At 53.4% G+C, this 18,170-nt stretch overlaps 1 protein-coding gene across 2 annotated transcripts in view; it reads right to left on the bottom strand.

The window, feature by feature from the left end:
* The window catches only part of NIN (ninein), a 58,087-nt gene that overhangs the window by 33,448 nt on the left and 6,469 nt on the right, over window positions 1–18,170 (bottom strand). For both annotated transcript variants that reach the window (XM_074150061.1, XM_074150062.1), the window contains exons 2-5: window positions 17,225–17,306; window positions 9,226–9,395; window positions 2,227–2,266; window positions 662–852 (exon numbers count right to left, since the gene is read on the bottom strand). In XM_074150061.1, the coding sequence (XP_074006162.1) occupies window positions 662–852; window positions 2,227–2,266; window positions 9,226–9,395; window positions 17,225–17,306 (483 nt within the window). The remainder of the gene's footprint in view (window positions 1–661; window positions 853–2,226; window positions 2,267–9,225; window positions 9,396–17,224; window positions 17,307–18,170) is intronic.

The raw sequence follows: 18,170 nt of genomic DNA, 5'->3' as shown, positions 1-18,170 counted from the left end.
GCCTAATCCCTCACTATTTCTTTGTCTACAGTTTATTTCTTCCATTTTCTGCCTTAATATCCTGAAAACATTTTGGTGCAAATACTGCAGAGGAACACCTGCTCAGAAACACGCTTTATGAAGGAAATGATTACAAGCCATGTTATTTTAAGATGCAAACCAGTCTGATTTTTCTTTGGTTGTTTTTTTTTTTTTTTTTTTTTTTTTAACAAAACTGAATCTTAAATTGACAGGAGACTTTTTGCTGGGGAAATAATTTTCTCGTGGACTCTTCCTACAGGACAGAAACACCCCCAGGGCCTTCACAAAGTCAAAAGCAACCACCTATGAATATTTTAACCCCTATTTGCTGTCTAGCTAGAAGATGTCTGGGATTAAGGAGACTTGCTTGGAATGTGGGATATGTTTTTAAATTCCAGTTTGCTCCGCGATCGCATGAGAAGACACACACGCTATGGTGTCAGCGAGGCTGGCAGCTGCCTTCTACCAGAGCAGCCTCCCATGACCGATGGTTTGACACCATCAAAATCGCTGGAAAGCCACAAGCAGGAGCTGAAAACCACCTTCCAGGTAGTGAATTGTTGTGGTCAACCACAGGACAAGGCTTTGTGGGCGCCACGCTAAAACCCTGGTGTGAGTGGGTCCGTAGGTGGCCACTCACCTCCCCGGCTGCCGTTTGGAGCCCATACTGCTCGCAAATGGAGATGAGCTTTTTCCGGTTCAGGTGGCCATCCCTGGTGATGCCGAGGTGCTCACAGACCTCCTGCAGCTTCTCCTCTATCCAGTCCGGGGTGGGCAGCGAGGTGCCGGGGGAGGCGTTCAGGTCATCTGGGTTCCAGAAACGCAGCTGCCCTAGAAATGGGGAAAAATGCTCCGGTTTTGGCCCATCCACTGCACGTGAGTGGCCACCGGAAAACCTGGGGGCTCTGCACTCTCTGCTGCTGCCTCCCTCCTTGCTCATCAGACCCCGTGGGACCATTTCCTCACTTCATCCTGCACAGACCACACTTTAATCTTGGGGTACAGCTTCCAGCACGACTATCAGACTCTCCCAGAAGGAGCAGATCCTGCTCGGCATTCAACTCACACATGCCACCACAGGCGAGGGAACCTCACATCCAGGCGCAGGGTGAGCTGCAGCCAGGAGCATCTCTGGGGACATGGATGAGTCCGATGGTCAATGTGGGCTGGAGGCCAGGAGAAGCACAGTCCTGCTGCCCCAGCCCCTGGCATGGATGGAGAAGGGACCCCTCCTCTTCTGGGCAGTTATGGAATCAAGGGAGAGGACTGGGCAAGTTGCATATCCATATACACCTTAACCAGATGGAGAACTTCAGTGGTTGCTTGTCTCCAAAAGTGTCCCCCACCAGCTGGAGCTGCCTAAAGTCCCATCCCCTTTGGATGTAAACTGCAGTGTATGTTTTCATCTAAGTACTTCCAAACACCCCTTCAGGGGAAGGAGAAAACCCAACAGCCTTCAGCTGAACACATCTCCTCTACCTCCAGCAAATGCCTGGAGTGCAGTCTCACCCAGCTGGGAATCCTAACCAGACACAAACCAGTAAGAGCTCAGCTGCAAGGCCACCTCTCCTTGCACCCACTACCTCACCCCTGGGGCTGGAAAAGCAGCTTTTGGGGCAAAAATGTGGTCCCTTTGGATGGGGCAAGGGTTTGGAGAGCAGCTGAAATACGGACGAGGGGAGGAAGCAATTAGAAGCAGCATGGCTTGGTTATAAACACGTCTCTGTGTGCTGTGGGTCAGTGCCAGAGACCCACAGTCACCCCAGGGGTCTTACAGGACAATTAGGACACTTTTAATGACTGGTCCGTGCTGACACCTAGTGCCTACCGTGCTCCACTACAGCCAGTGGCCCCCAGGGCAGGAGTGGGGACCAGGACCAGCCCCAGCTGCTGCTCTGGGGGTACTGGGGCCAGGGAGACCGGGGACACCTGCAGCAGGGCAGCCCCTGCGCCGGGCAGGGGGAAGAAAAGAGGGCAGAGAGGGCAAGCCACAAGACTGTGCTCTCCAAGGAGCCCCACTTTAGTTTTTGTGGCCAGCTCGGGGCTTGCTTGCCCCATGTGCCCCTTGCCGAGCCCTGCACCGTGCCGGGCTGGGACCGCTCAGTGCACCCAGCTGGCCTGAGACCGTCTCAAAGTGCTCCTCTGATCCACCTTCAAAGCTGGAAAGAGAATAATAAGCACACACAAGCTGCTGTATGCTCTTACCCTCAGCCTCATACTCCTCGCTGTCTCGCGTCTTCCAGTGCTGGGGGAGAAAACAAAAGGTTCCCGGGTTATTACTCTTGCAAGACATCACCCATATGAAAGAGACTCTGCCATCAGCATCAAACGAGCTACAGGGCTCCAGCAACGCCGCCAGGCTTTCATCTCCCCGCTCCCTGCGGGCTGGGCTGGCAAGCCACAGCTCTTTGATGCTGCCTTTTTTCTGGCACGCAAGGTTCTTCAGTGGGGAGAAACCACAGCTGCAGCAAAAGGCACCTAAAGCCCCGCAAACGACCCAAGAGAAGTGACAGATCTGAGTCAGGCAGGTTGATGGGGAAGAAGGGTTTTGCCCTCCAAGCAAACCATGCTGCTTGGCTTAGAGGTATCGATTGTTGAGATAATGAGGATGCAGGGAAGATAGGATGGTTTGGGTTGGAAGGGACCTTAAAGACCATCTCATTCCAACCCCCTGCCCTGGGCAGGGACACCTCCCACCAGACCAGGTTGCTCAAAGCCCTCTCCGACCTGGCCTTGAACCCCTCCAGGGATGGGGCAGCCACAGCTTCTCTGGGCAACCTGGGCCAAGGTCTCACCAGCAAAGAATTTCTTCCCCAGATCTCATCTCAATCTCCCCTCTTTCAGTTTGAAACCATTCCCCCTCATCCTATGGCTCCCCTCCCTGATCAAGAGTCCCTCCCCAGCTTTCCTGGACCCCCTTTAGGGACTGGAAGGGGCTCTAAGGTCTCCCCGGAGCCTTCTCTTCTCCAGGCTGAACCCCCCAACTCTCTCAGCCTGTCCTCACAGCAGAGGGGCTCCAGCCCTCCCAGCATCTCCGTGGCCTCCTCTGGCCCTGCTCCAACAGGTTCATGCCCTTACTGTGCTGAGGGTTTCAGAGCTGGACTCTGTAATCCAGGTGGGGTCTCACCAGAGCTGAGTAGAAGGGCAGAATCACCTTCCTTGACTTGGGAGATCATGGGCTGCAGGACCACCTGAGTTTGGGTTATCCTTTCATAGAATCATAGAATCGTCTAGGTTGGAAAAGACCCTTGGGATCATCGAGTCCAACCATCTACCCTACTCTACAAAGTTCTCCCCTACACCATATCCCCCAACACCACATCTAAACATCTCTTAAACACATCCAGGGATGGTGACTCCACCACCTCCCTGGGCAGCCTGTTCCAATGCCCGACCACTCTTTCTGTGAAAAATTCTTTCCTAATGTCCAGTCTAAACCTACCCTGTTGGAGCTTGAAGCCATTCCCTCTCGTTCTGTCATTAGTTACCTGTGCGAAGAGACCAGCACCAACCTCTCTACAGTGTCCTTTCAAGTAGTTGGAGAGAGTGATGAGGTCTCCCCTCAGCCTCCTCTTCCTCAAACTAAACAGCACTTCCAGCACCCTCTTTTCCCATTGCAGAACTGCCACCCGCAGCCCACGTGGATCTCGTACGCAGCCAGCCTACGTGCTGGGACATATCATCCCCGTCACGGGTAGCCCTTGGCAGAAACCTCCATGGAACACCACCATCCCATGACCTCACTCCCCTCTGTGGATGACCACGTCATCCAGGGACACACATCCACGGCAGGTAATTAAGCTACAATGAACCCAGGAGTGCGACGGGGACATCTGCTTCCAGAGCATGTGCCGTCTGGGAAACAAAGCTTTTGCTTCTTTAATGCTTTCCCCTTTGACAAGGGGCACCCATCTGCCTGCAGAGCCCAAGGGCCAGCAGCCCCAGCCCACTCCAAAAACGCCTCCAGGTCAGGAGACGGAGCCGTGCTGCCAACAAGCTCTCTGCTGAGCTAGCTAGAGAGAAAAAAAAAAAAAAAAAACAACCAAGAAAAACCCCAAAACCCAAAATACACACTCTTTGCTGGTCTTAAGGCATCCTGCTTCCTCTGTGTCAACACCACATCAGCTCAGGCAGCACCAGGAGCAGGGCAGAAGTACCTGACTTAAAATTATATCCCCATGTACTACACGTTGTCCTGTCTCTACCACCCTTGTACCAGCGCAGGGTATTTACTCACAGGCGATGCTCAGTGATATTAACTCCTGGTTCAGCAGCAGATGCTACTTCTCCGCCCCTACAAGTGGCTACTTCTGCCCGCACGTGACTGATGGATTTGAAGTCAAAGTCACCCCGCACAATAAAGAGGCTCTAAATCATCATATAAAAGTTCAATACATCTCATTCAGATTACAGCTAAAAGCCATTAATCTGCAACGTTACCATGGAAACTGGATTAGGTCACTGGACTTTTTATAGCTCTCCCGTTTCATCTGCTGGAGCCAGGACAGGGGCCGTTTGCTGCTGCCGCAGCATCTCGAGGTGTCCCTCTACTTTTGGGGAGAGCCTTGGATGGAGGGGGGGGGGGGGTGTTAACCTTTGCTTTCCCGGGGAGAAATCAGCCTGGCAGAGGCAGGAATGGAATCCAGCTCTGCTGGATGCTCTGGACAACTCCAAAAACTTAATATATAATATTACAGTAGAAAGCTGCAGATTTTTGTCCTGTTAGCACCACCATCGAGGCATTAGGGTGGCAGGTCCCTGGTTTGCCTGATAAACCATCAGGACAAACACACAAGAATCATAGAATCATAGAATCATCCAGGTTGGAAGAGACCCTTGGGATCATCGAGTCCAACCATCTACCCTACACTACAAAGTTCTCCCCTACACCATATCCCCCAACACCACATCTAAACGGCTCTTAAACACATCCAGGGATGGTGACTCCACCCCCTCCCTGGGCAGCCTGTTCCAATGCCCGACCACTCTTTCTGTGAAAAATTCTTTCCTAATGTTCAGTCTAAACCTACCCTGCTGGAGCTTGAAGCCATTTCCTCTCGTTCTGTCATTAATTACCTGTGCCAAGAGACCAGCACCAACCTCTCTACAGTGTCCTTTCAAGTAGTTGGAGAGAGTGATGAGGTCTCCCCTCAGCCTCCTCTTCCTCAAACTAAACAGTCCCAAGAAGCAGGAGCTGAGGCAACAGGTACCATCAAATTACTGTCTGAGAAGGCAGAAAACAGCCCATGTCCCCAAAAAACACCAGAGCTGACACCATCCCAGCCCATAAGCTCCCGTACGTACGCAACAGCCAGCTCGGTGCTGGGAGAAGGTATCTTTGGGTGCCAGACGGAGCTACCACCCTGCAGCCACTCATCCTTGGGGTGGGGGGGGCGTGGGGGGGGGGCACTGAGGCGAATCTGGGCAGTGATGCTCAGAAAGAGGGACCACTGCTGTCTCCAAGCCTTTTTCCAGAAGGAACGTATATATTTTTATAAAAAAAAAAATAAAATAAATTAAAATCAGATCTAAACCATTTAGCAGCAGACCCTCTCAACTTCAAGGACCTGCCTCAAAAAGAAAAAAAACAAAGAGTCCCCAAACCACGGGACACCGTAACTCCATAAATACCCAAACACCTACAGAGGCTGAATATCGCAGAGAGGGGGGGGCTTGGGGTGGAAACCCCCTGCCACCCACCCCAGGACACTCATGTGACCTCCCTCCCCGTGCCAGGGAGGGCTCGGGGGGGTCCCTTTGTGCAGCGAGGGCTCGGGGTCGGCCACCGCCGATGGGAGGACAAAGCCAGGATTGGGGAGGGTGGGGGGGAAGGTGGCTCATCCCGATGTCATTGTTCCCCCCGGCCCATACAGCTGGATGGGGGTCACACACATGGGCGGGCCGGGAGGGGCCATCCCAGGAATGCATCTTTATTGTGATTATTTGGGCAGGCGCGTGCTTGGCCGGGCTGGAGGAGCAGATGGCCACGGCTTTCAATGCTCGGGGCCCGGGCGAGCATCTGCAGCCTGTGCCGTTTGCTCGCCGTGGCCTCTCCCCATAATAAGGCAGGAACCTCTCTTCTCCCCCCCACCCACCATCTGCTTCAGCGAGACAGACCTTTGTTCTCCGCCAGAATATATTGCTAATTAAAATGACGATCGGGAGCGCACGCTGAGCCTGGTCTGCTCCGCGGGCAGCAAGGTGAGCCTCTGCATCAATGCTGATGGCCCCCCATCGCTCCCTCCCTGCTCGCCCAGGGACCAGCTCCCTGGTCTGAGCAGCCAGAGCCCCTGAGAGACGGCAGATCTCCACAACCCACTTTGCCAGTTGCCTTCAGCTGCAAAGCACCAGAGTCACATCAATAAATGCATCTTTTAGGGGAGCGGGCACTATCCTGAGCTGTTCTTTGCAGTTCCTGGCTTTACAGGACAGTTGGACTTCAGGAGCCTCACGCTTGTACGTCAAGGACCTGAAGACAAAGAGTTCCAGCCTGACCCTCCCAGCAGGTTTTGCTGGGAGAGGCCATGCCATGCTGGAAAACACTCTATGCAGAAGCAAATACATGGATGTCTGGGAAGCCAGTGGCTTCATTCGGCTACATCTTCTCCAACAGAGCTGGGACATGGCAGTAGTTTCTACAGCCTGCAAGTAGGAGGGGCTTTTCCCAGAGCAGAGCCAGCAGCTGGGCAAGGGGAGATGGCAGATGCCCTAGGCTGAGGTTTGGAAGTCAACGTGGCCTTAAGGCTGGCCACATCTTTTGTGTACCCAGGGCTGTGCTGCTGGGGACCCATGGGCCAAACGGTGCTGCTGCCCTACCACCAGTTTGGGGTTGGTACCCCACAGCCACCAAACCCGCTCCCCATCCCAACCCTGCACCACCACCACTGAGCAGAGCATCATCAGGTGTAACACAAGGCAAAAAAGAAAGCAAGGTCACAGAGCTTCCTAAGCCCACCAAGACCCACCACCTGCATCAAGAGTTTAGGACAAACAAGCTCAAGAGCCACCTGGGGCAAGAGACACAGACCTTCAACCACCACAAGCTTTCATGTTGTATTTCTAGGTGCTTTCATGGCTGCAGCTCAATTAGCACCACATCCATGAAGCTGCCAGGGCCACTCACTTCTCATCACCCATTAGCCTAGTAGCATCTTTGGGGACAAAGTCATGAGGGTCAGAAGGAACCTTGGGATCCTTACACCACTGTCTGCTGAATTCAGACCCAGCTGCTCATGACTTTGGTGGCACCTAGAAAGCCACCAGGGACGGAGGTGGCAGAGCCTCTTTGGGCAGCTGATCCCACGCCCAGACCAGCCCCTCCAGCTTCTCCTCCCGTGTTTACAGAGACGAGAAGGGGACGGAAGCCTCTCAGACAGAGCCTGAGCCCTTTTAATTGGCATCGGTTGAAAGCAAGCACCAATTAAGCCACACTGCCCCAGTTCTCAGGCCAGGCAAACACCCCGGGCCGGAGGCAGGCTTGCGGAGCGCAGGCAGCAGCCTGTTTATACACGCAGCAGGAGAAACCTGGGCAAAGGCTTCTGCTTGTGCCAAACCCCACGAAGTCAATGCTTCAGGAGTCTCCAACACCCCCGGGACCTCCAGTGCCTTCAAGCAACTAATTCCTGTGCATACGGAAAGGATCTTCTTTCAGAGACAAGAGAGCAATGCTGATAAAGATGGAAAGTGGGGTTTTTACAGATTTAGCCCGGGTTTTGCTCAAGTTGCAAGAGAATTATCCATCCCAGCCATCCCAAAAGGCGCAAGAAGAGATCCCACCAGGAGACCGATGCAGCCCAGCCGACGGGGAGCACAGTGCGGTTACGTACCAGTTGAGTTAATTGAGTGACCTTGTTAATAGACTAGCCTTTTACACCTCCTTAACAGCGAAAAACGGAGGAGTAAGATTGGAGTGGCCTCCTCTATGGAAGGCATCGCTTCCCTGGGGGTCGTGGGCAGATTAACATTGATTTCAAGGTCAGGGCAGCCCATGTGGCCAGCACCAGGAGATGGATGAGCATCCCCATAGCGATGAGCAAAGGTTAGCGAGAACAGGGTTGAAGAAGCTGGATCCTCAAAACCTTTTCTTTGAGGTTTTGTGGTTGTTTTCGTTTGTTTTTGGTTTTTTTTTTGGTTTTTTTTTTTTTTAATTTTAAGCTCAGCTGCATAGGAATTACTCTGGAAACCTGGAAGTTGGACATTTCTCCCTTGCTTCCCCACGCAGGGTTGTGTCCCCCCTCTATGCAGGTGGCTGCAGAGCCCCCCATCATCCCCATCCCTAAGGCAGCACAAGCGAAGCCAGGAGACAGAGGAGGGGGAGAAAGCGGCAGCATTTCTCCTTCCCACTGGAAAACTCCCACCGAGCGCTCCTGAATCAACAATACTTGGCAAACCCGGAGCAAGGCTGGAACGAGCCCAGCTCCAGGGAAACGCTGCCGTGGCCATATCCTAACGCATGCCACCAGACCCAGCCACTCCTCACCTCTCGCTTTTCTGTTCTGGAGAAGCAAGAGGAGATTCCGGGGTTGAAAGCACCAGCACAAAGAGAGCCACTAATTTTGAGCACAAAGCCAGGGGGGAAAAAAAATAAAATAGCTGGATTTTTTAGCAAGTGTATGCACTGGCATACGTGGGGCAGGGGGGCTGTGCAGCTCCCGGGGTGTCCAGCCTTTTCCTTTGGTGCAGGAGCAGGCAAGCTTTCTGCCGGGAAAATAACAAGCGGAAGACTGGAAGCAGAAGGTGGTGGCTCTGGATTTAGGGCATCGTTCCAACGCAGAGCTCTGCTGCTCACCATCCCTCTTCCCCATCCCCTCTGCCGGAGCCACGGCCGGGCTCTCGCCGATGAACTAATGGATGAGGACGTGCTCCTTCTGCTCGCGGAGCTCCCAGCCCACACTTCGTTAGCCAGGGAGGCAGCTTACAGCCCTCGCTTAATTGTTGGCCCGCATCACAGCCAGGAGCGCGGGGACCAGCCAGCGGCGCCGGCGCACGTCACCGTGTCACCACGTGAGCCCGTCTCATCCCAGCTTCCCACGGCAACCCCGGGAATTGGGGGCTGGAGCAAAGGAGGTGCCACCTCGCAGGGCTGGGTGGGGACAGGCGAGGAGGGAGGCCATCACCTCCGCTGGGATGACCCCACAGACATCCAAACCCCCTTGGGGAGCAGTGACATTTGGGGGGGGGTATTCCCAGCCCCTTCCCGCTCACCTCCTCGCAGCCGCTGGAGGCGATGAGCGGGGGATGCGCTTCCTCGCTCAGCGGCTCGATGACGGTCACCTCGGCAAAGTCCTCCACCGACTCCTGGAACTCCGGCAGGGACCGCCGGCCGTAGCGTTTGCCGCCTTTGATGTACTTGGGTTGGGCTTCTGGGGAAGAATCTGTGAAATTCAAGAAGAAAGCGTGTCGGTAACCTGATTTCTGCAGATCCAGCTCCCGGGTCACATCAGACAGAGCAGGTTCGGCTGCAGCGTTTCAAGCACCAAATGGCCACCACCATTCCCCACCCTGGGCAGGTACCAGCGGCTGCTCCTTTCCAGGACCGCTACCCTCACCGTGGCATCGGGCCCGACGGGCTGGAATTGGTCCTGCTCCAAAAAAAAACACCCGCTGTCACAAAGTGGAATCAGGGCTCCATCTTCCTCACCCTTCCCAAATTTCCAAATCAGGTTTGCTCTATTAACAAGATGGGGGGAAAACCCCTCCACCTTGCAAATGCAGCCTCGGATGGAAAGTCAATTAGGGCTCCCCTCCTTGCGCTAATCTTCATTTACTGGCGACGGGCAGGTTTAATTAGGGACAGGGTAGCACTCGAGCAGCTCAAGTCTCCAGATTAAGCAGACACCTGGGCGACCGCCCCTGCTTTCAGTGCATTTAAACCACAGCTCCCTTAAAAGTGTCAAAACAACCGGGTGGGTGGAAAAAAATAAAATAAAAATCAGGCAAGTTTGGAGGCAAAGGTCCCCCGGGGGCCAACACGAGCAGCTGATGCGGGTGACAGAGGGGCAGGTCCCAGCTTGCACCATGCGACCAACACCAACTGCGAGATCTAAATAACCCTTCGGAGTCATCATCTAATTACAGGGGGCTCGGAGGCTCCGCTGGCATTCCCCGGCTCCAGCAACCTCCTGCGCCTTCGGGGACCAAATTATCCGGAAGCGCTCACGGACAAGGCGTCAAAACGAAAAATAAATAAATAAGCACGTTTTGGGCTATTTTCAGCAAGAGTCATCCCACGTCTGGAGCAGGGGGCAAATTAAACTGAGGACCAAATTAACCAGGGATTCAATTAGGGAAAGGCTCACCGCCACGCTTTGTTTCAGTGTTTGCTAACCTCACCATCGGAAACCCCCCCAGGACTCCATCATCTTTATTTTCCGCCACTCGCAGCACGCCGAGAGCAGCAGCTTTTTAAAATTTTATTTGCAGAGGGCTCTGGTACAAAATAAATGCAAGGAGCGCAATACTAATAAGGAGCAGGGAAGCTGTTCAATCATTGACAAACGCTACACAGAAAGCAGCGGGTCTCTAAACCCCCCCCCCTGCCCAAACGCCTCCTTGGGTAATATTCCTTTAGATATGGAAGAAGGCTTCAAGCTTGTTAGAGGGGGGAAAAAAAAAAAAATATATATATATATTCTGCAACTTAGCTATGCGATGAATTATAAAATACACAGGGCTAGGAGTCCTTTGATTCCTGCAGCCTCGCGCTCCATCCCATCCATATTGCAGCTCCAGGGAACAAACCCGGCACCCGTGTTTGAACAAGGCCATTTTAACAAGATTTGCTGCAGCTGGGACTCGCACATGAAAGTTGTGCGATGAAGTGCGCTGATAGAAAATAAAAAAAAAAGAAAAAAAAAAAAAAAAAGAAAAAGAAAACCCCTCACAATGAGACAGGCTGATTAAGTAAGAGCCCGAGAACAAAAGCAAACCTTATCACTCCCTATTAAAGCCTGCCCGGTGGTGAACAATCTCCATCCAGCAGCTCTCTCTGAAATGCTAATATTTGTGGCTACTCATTCACCCATTTATTTTCTCCCTGCCATCTCCCCCGCCCTCACAGAATAGAGCTGGGGGGCTTTGTGGGTGTTTTTTTTTTTTAAGAAATAATTTTTCCTCCTCTAAGACAGAAACCCATCTGTCTTTAGAAAGATGGAGGGGGGGTGGGGGGGAAGAAGCTGTAATTTAGCAATAATGAAGCTATGGCTTAATTTCCTTCTGGATTTCCCAATGCTCAGAAGAGCCCTGTTTCCACCCCCACTCCCACCCCCCCCCCCGACAGCGTGTTTAACCACTGCTGCAGCTGAAAATCCAGCTGTGTATGGAAATACGGGTGCCCTCATGCCGTGCCACCCTGCAAGCGCTTTAACAGCAGGTGGGGAAACAGGAGCATCCCCCCAATTTTTGTGTTGTAAGCGTTTGGAGGCTGCCAGCTGATTTCCCTCTCTCTCCTCTGGGCTGAGCCACCTGGGTGTGCTTGTTTTCCCCTTGGCAATTAAGAAATTAAGAAGCCTGAAAGCCTCCCTGGGAGGGGAAAAAGTGACCCTTGACAGCGTGAGAAGAGCAGAAAGTTTGCTCTTGCCTTGCAAAGCTCCGGCTTCGAAACAGGCTGTGCCCGAGCCCAGCTCCTGAGGGGATCCCAGCTCAGGCACCCTGAAATCCCGTTCCCAGAGCCAGGGTGCTTTCTTTAACACCGGGTTACAGCTCTTCCCCTGCTGGCCCCCACGCACCTTCATGCCCTTGGCTGCAGGATGCACGGTGCAGAAGAAAACCTCTTGTTCCAGGTCCACGCACTGGTGTAAGGGACCGCATCCTGCGGCCCCATCCCTGGGAGCACTTAAAGGACCCAGCTCCTTTACAGAAAGCCCCAGGCACCATCATCTCTGGACCATACGTGCAGCATCCTCCAAGCCCCTCCACCCTCCTCCTTTCCCAACCCAAACCCCCAGCACAGCAGCCGGTGCCCTTGATGCTCCTCACCATCTCCAGTACTTCCATCCCCAGGATTTAGGGGAAAACCGAGAACCCACAAACCCAGCAAAAAGCAGCACCCACCCCCCTGCTCCCCCAGCACAGAAAGTCGACCGACGAGCTGAAAACGAGTTTCCCATCTCCAGCCAGAACTGAGGAGGAAGGATGGAGAGAGCCGCTCAAGCCACACCTGCTTTCAAAGGCACACGAAGAAACGGGAGGGAGATGTCAAAAAAAATCGATGCTCTCCCCGAGACAGAGACACACGGGACAGCCCTGTGTGCTATTTACCCCAAACACTGTAAAAACGTGTATCGAACACCGCGGGGAGGGGGGGGGCTGCTCTTGCTGCAGCCTGACCTCTGGTACCCACCCCCCCCCCTTCTGCAACCAGCAGCGAGGGGAGATGCTGCTCCTCACGGACCCTCGCTCTCGTGCGCCTGAGAAGCTACCAAGAAAAGGGGGGGGGAAAGGGAAAAGAAAATAGGTCGAACCCTCCCTGCTTCCTACAGCCCTGGGCAACGTGCGGGCTTAGTAAAACACACACACACTCCGGAGCTGGCGCCTAATTAGACACTGGGGTCTGATCTGCCCCCCCTCCCCAAACTGCCCCCGGGCTGGAGAGAGCAAGACTCTTGCCTCCCTGCCTGGGGGGAGGGGGGTGGGTTGTGGGCCCCCGAAGTGCCCCCAGAAATAAAAAAAAATAAAATAAAATAAAAAAAAATTAAAAAAAAATAAAAAAATAATAAAAAATAAAAAAATCATACCCCTAAATCTGCATTTCACAAGACACACATACCCCCCCCCCCCAGTTTAAGCGCTGCAGACAGAAGCCATCAACTCCCCAGCTCGCGCCCCCCACCCCCTCATCCATCTCGGCGGTTAAACGTCTCCACGGTTAGAGATTTACACTTGATTTTCTGCCTTTCTGCGCTAGATAAGTCATTTTAAAATCCTGCTCTGTCCTCAGATGCTTGGGGAGGAGACGGGGGGGGGCTCCCCGCGATGGTGAGCGGCATTTTCCCGGGCCCAGCATCAAAGCCATCGAGCGCAGACAAAAGGGGGTTTAGGGGAGGAAGACCCTCGCCCCGCAAACCTGTCGTTTAGAGGAGAAATTAATTTCTTTGCCGCTTCTGATGTGGAAGGGAGGGATCCTCCTCACGGCATCAGAGAGCCGGGCAATGCCCATCGCAGCCGGGATCTGCTAAATCCCAGTCCCCCGAGACACCGGGTACCCTCTAAACTCCTCCTAGTCCTTATTTCACACTTCAGGCTCAGCAGCAGAGGTGGAGAGGAGCAGTAGCTGGATCAGCACACACACACACACACACCCCCCCCAAAAAATAAAAAAAAAAAAATCAAAGTATTTTGGCCCGGAGGCATTGCCTGTGCTTAAATTATCCCTGCCCGGACAGTTTTATACCTGCCCCCACCCGGGGCTGCTCGTGGAGCCAGATCTTTGGAGCCACACTCTCAGCCTTTCCCCGCCACGGGGAGGATTCCTGCGAGAGCATCATCCCCACACCAGCTCCTCTCCGGGAGGGCATCTCTGTTGTCTCCATGTGCTGGGATGAAGGAAAAAAAAAAAAAAAAAACAAAAACCACACAAAAACCAACCAAAACACAACCCAGCAGCCCCTCGTGACCGCAGGGAGGATGGCGTCAAACTGCTCTTTAATTTGTCCTGGGTGTTCCCGTAATCCTGCGCTCCACCTCAATAATCCCCCCCATCCAGGCTTCCAACGCACAGAGCTGACTTTTTATTCACCATAATGGGGAGGAAAAAAGCCTGATTTATTTTTTTTTTTTACCCCCTAATCACCCACATAACGGATATATTTTTGTTTTCTTTCACCATCCTTAAATCTATTTTATTGTCCCCAGACCCCTCCCTAAACGCTACGGTGATGGATAAAGAGCCATCGGTGGCAGCAGCGCCCAGCCCAGGTCCCAGAGGGCTCCCAGTGGCCACGGGCTCAGCCCCCAGCCCCACAGCAGCATCTCTCCAGAGCTCCAAACCCCAGTAATTTGGGATGCAGTTTATCTACACATACCCCCCCCACCTTTGTCAGGCAGCTCCGCAAAGCCCAAGGTGCTGCTGGGGGTGACAAGTCCCCCCCGACAGTCACACTCCTGCTTGCAGGAGCTAAAATAACCACTATTTTAAGACACATTCAGGTCTTTTTCCTCCTTTTCCACCCGGAGTCTCTCCCGTTCCTCCGCTCAGCCAGGCCACTTCCCGGCAGAGCTGGGGTTTTCTCGGCCGGGTGATGCTCTGGTTCGTAGCTGGGGGTCTGTCCCCCCAACACCAGCATCCTGGAGGGGACAGAGCCGATGGCAGCAGTGCTGGGAATCCTCCCTACCCTGGTTTTCAGGGCTGCTTCCCGGGCAGAGCGCCCGCAGCACACCAGGACCATCCTCCCTGCCAGCCTGCCCTCCGGAAAGGGAATTCAGCTTCTTTTCCAAGAAAAAAAAATAATATATATATAAATAAGATAAATAAATATATCAGCTGCTCTCTGCAAGCCTGAGCGCCTCTCCCACCTGCTGCTTCCCCCCCAAAAATGGGGAAACCCCCCACCAGCCGCTTCTGCGGGAACTGCTTTTGCACCCCACGGCAGTTTTGGTTCCTTGTCCCCAGCCCGTGGGTCCCGCTGGGACACCAAGGGCTGCCCTGTCACCCCCGGGTCTCTTCCTTGTGCCAAGCCATCCTCCCCGAGCCAGGCTGCCCTGCGCCCTTGGGGACAACCCCGCTGTCCCCTGCCAGGTCCCTGCAGTCACACAGCACGAGCTGCCCGGGGGCTGCAGGGGGGGCAGCTGGTTTGGAGAGCGAAGACACAAGCCCTCCGGCTTCTCGCAAACCCAAAGGGACGTTCCCGTCACCCAAGTCCCCGGGTAAAACCACAGCATCAAGGGACACAGCCACTTCCTCGCAGAGAAAACTTCCCAGATGCAGCAAACAGCCTTAAAATCTGTGCTTTTTTTGCCCCCCCCCCTTTTTTTTTTTGTTCCCCCCCCCCAATTAAATTTTCATTTAAATGATACGATTTGGAGCTCTTAACTCAATTTTTTTCCCCGGGCTGTAACGCCAGCATTTTCCACCGTCACTTGACAGTTTGACACCAACAGCACAAAGCAGCTTGTTCTCCAAATCTCGAGTTTGATCTAAATTAAAAGCAGCAAAGACTTCGGCGTTAACCGACCTGTCAAAACGCATTAAAAAAAAAAAATAAAAATAATAAATGCCTCCCAGGCCTGCCGGGCGCAGGCTCCCTACCTGCCCTTTCATTACCTGCCACGCAAAACCCAGTGACAAACGTGTCCCCGAGGAGGGCTCTCCAGCTCCAACGCAGCCTCTTGCCCGCCGCGTTTTGTAATTTCCCCGGCGATAACCCCAAATTCAGCCCTTTCTCCAAGATTTATTTATATTTAAATCAAGCCGCAGCTTCTCAGCCGTGTGATTTCCCCAATAAACGCGGAGTGCTGGATTAGTTCTGGTTGGCTGGGGCTGCGTCCCGCTCCGTGCCGGCTCCTCTCCGAGGGGCTGGAAGGGGTGGCAGGAGAATACGACCCCTCGCCAGGCTCCCCCCTTGCTCCCCGAGCCCCCGCTGACCTGCGGGGAAAACTGCATTAAGGGCTGCCTGGTGCAAGGACCGCCGGCGCCCACCTCCCTCTAAGCATTAAGATCTTTGGAAACAAGGGGCCGGAAAAAAAAATAACCACCCATCCATTGCATCTCTTGTGGGTTTTGCAGCCTATTTAAGGGGGAAAAGTTGTAATTTTGCTGACTCGCTGCACTCTGGAGCGCGGGATGCTCCAGCTGAGATTGATGCTCCAGGAGAGGAAACCTAGAGTTTCCCCCTCTCCCCCCACTTGCTAAGCTGTTTTCTCCTTGGGGGATTTCGCACCCCCGCTGCTCCCAAGGCAGGATTAGGGATTTACATACAGGTGTGACCCAGGCAGACCTCAGCACCTCCCCCCCCCCCCCCCCAACCCCTCCACCCCAGGCTCCAGCTGGAGCCCTCACCCCAGCCCCACACCTCCCCAGTGCTCCCAGCACCACCAGCCCCTTCTGCACGGGGAGGGAGGGCGGGAGGGGGGGGCACACCGAAGCTGTGACCCTATTCCCTGCCGAGGGTCTAAAAAACCACTTTTTAAAGGCTCGCTGAAACAAAGGGAAGGAGAAAACAGACAGTGAGGACTCGCAGCACCCACTGCTTTCTCCCACCAGCCCCAGCCTGGTTTGTCAGGGGGCTCGTCTCATTCAGAAGCATCTTTGGGCCAGACTGACTGTCCCCTGGGAGAAACAGAATCACCTTTAGGAAAAATTTCTACACCAAAAGGGTTGTCAAGCACTGGAAGAGGCTGCCCAGGGCAGTGGGAGTCCCCATCCCTGGAGGGATTTAAAAGCCGGGCAGACACGGTGCTGAGGGACATGGGTTAGTGGTGGTTTTTGTCAGCGTTGGGTTGATGGTTGGACTCGATGATCTGAAAGGTCCAACCAAAATGATTCTATAATTCTACCTTCAAGTAGCTTCCTATCGGTCTGAGCTCACCCCACTCATCCCAGACACAAAGAAACACAATGGACTTGAAAAAAAAAAAAGAAAAATCAGTGCTAGACAGGAGGGATATTTCTATGTCCAGCAGCCCATCTCCAGGAGGAGCTCCTGCAGAGAGCTTCCCCTTGTAACCTTCACAAAACCAGAGTAGCATCCAAAGCCAGCACAGGGTTTCTATAAAGCACTGTCTTGGGGGGACAGCAGATCCCACTGCCAGCCCCTGCAAAGGCATCAGCCACCGCCTCAGCCCAGAGCCAAGGCTCCCAAACCCAGCTGGGAAGAAGCAGCAGCATTAAAGTTTGATCGCCTGCCCGTAACTATCTCCTGCAGCCAGAGAGCTCCTAGAGCATCCCTGGCCACCAGAAGCCTTGTGGGATAGAGAGACCTCAGCCCATTTAGCAGCCCTGGGACATCTCAAGCACCTGAAGTGCTGTTAAGCTGTCTACACGCAGACATCACGTGCCTTCTCCGGGCATTTAGACCATGCTAATGGGATAGAAATAGATTCTCCACAACAGACCATAACTCTCCCTTCTCCTTAGGTCTGGGCATCCAAGCAGAAGAGCTTATCTCAGCACCTAAAAAGCACTTTCTCTTCTTAGGTCCTCTGTGAGAGCCACCCAAATCTGCTTTGCTAAAGAAAAAGTACTATTTTCAAGAATTTTAGTATTTACCTGGTTCTTGGAAGTGCTCTTCATTTGACAGGGTTCTGGATAAGATGAGGATAAGTGCTTCTTTAAATTGGTCAAAGTGGACCTGTGGTGGGGAAAAAAAAAAAGGAAGAAAGGAGGAAATTAAGTAGTGCAGACAATTAAAGATCAGGCCAATCATCCAGCAGGAAGACGGGCAGAAGGCAAATCTCCCAGACTTGCCCAGAGCTTCAGCAAGGGGCATGAATGAACCTCAGCTCGTTCAGTTTTGGTGCCAGGAGAAAGGACAGCAAGTGGCACGAAGACATGGCCAGTGTCTCTGAACACGTTAAAAAAACATAATTGCTACCACAATGACCCAAAGCCACCACTTCAGTGCATTAGTTGGGTTTTTCCATCAAGCAAGAAGCTGAAATAACATGTCCAGAGGACCAAGGAGCATCTCCATCGCTTGAAGTGACCTGGCCAGGGCTGGTGGCTCCTACAGTGAGACCCCAGTCCTGACCAGTGATGAGAGACTCATTTGTGGAAAGGTTCCACTGCCCTAATTAAGCTTCAGAAAACACTTTCCAAAGCAGACAGCAGAAAGTCACACCCTTTCCAGATGCTCCTGCCGGCTGCAGCTCCGCAAGGGCTAGAAATACCAGGTCTATGGGAAAAACAAGGAGGGATGACCCTACCACTGCCTTTTGGATTTGGTTTCCCGCCCCCCCCCCCCCCCCCCCCATTTTCCATCTGTGTCTCCCTGGAAAGCCTCTAGTCTCACGGCCACAGACAGTTGCAAAGGGGCTAGAGCATCCTCCACAGCCACGCCAGGGAATGCCAGCAATTCCAGCCGCGGGGGACGGAAACGCGGGGACAGCTGGGGAAGGTATTTGACATGGGTGAGTGGCGAGGCAGAGCTGGCTGCTACGATCCCTTCCGGCTAAATAAACCTCAGGAGAATTTTTAGCATCGAACGAGAGACTTT

The sequence above is a fragment of the Numenius arquata genome, chromosome 6 (genome assembly GCF_964106895.1).
Source record: "Numenius arquata chromosome 6, bNumArq3.hap1.1, whole genome shotgun sequence".
Lineage (NCBI taxonomy): Eukaryota > Metazoa > Chordata > Aves > Charadriiformes > Scolopacidae > Numenius > Numenius arquata.
Note: the sequence above shows the minus strand (reverse complement) of the source record. Positions and strands in the feature narration are given on the sequence as shown.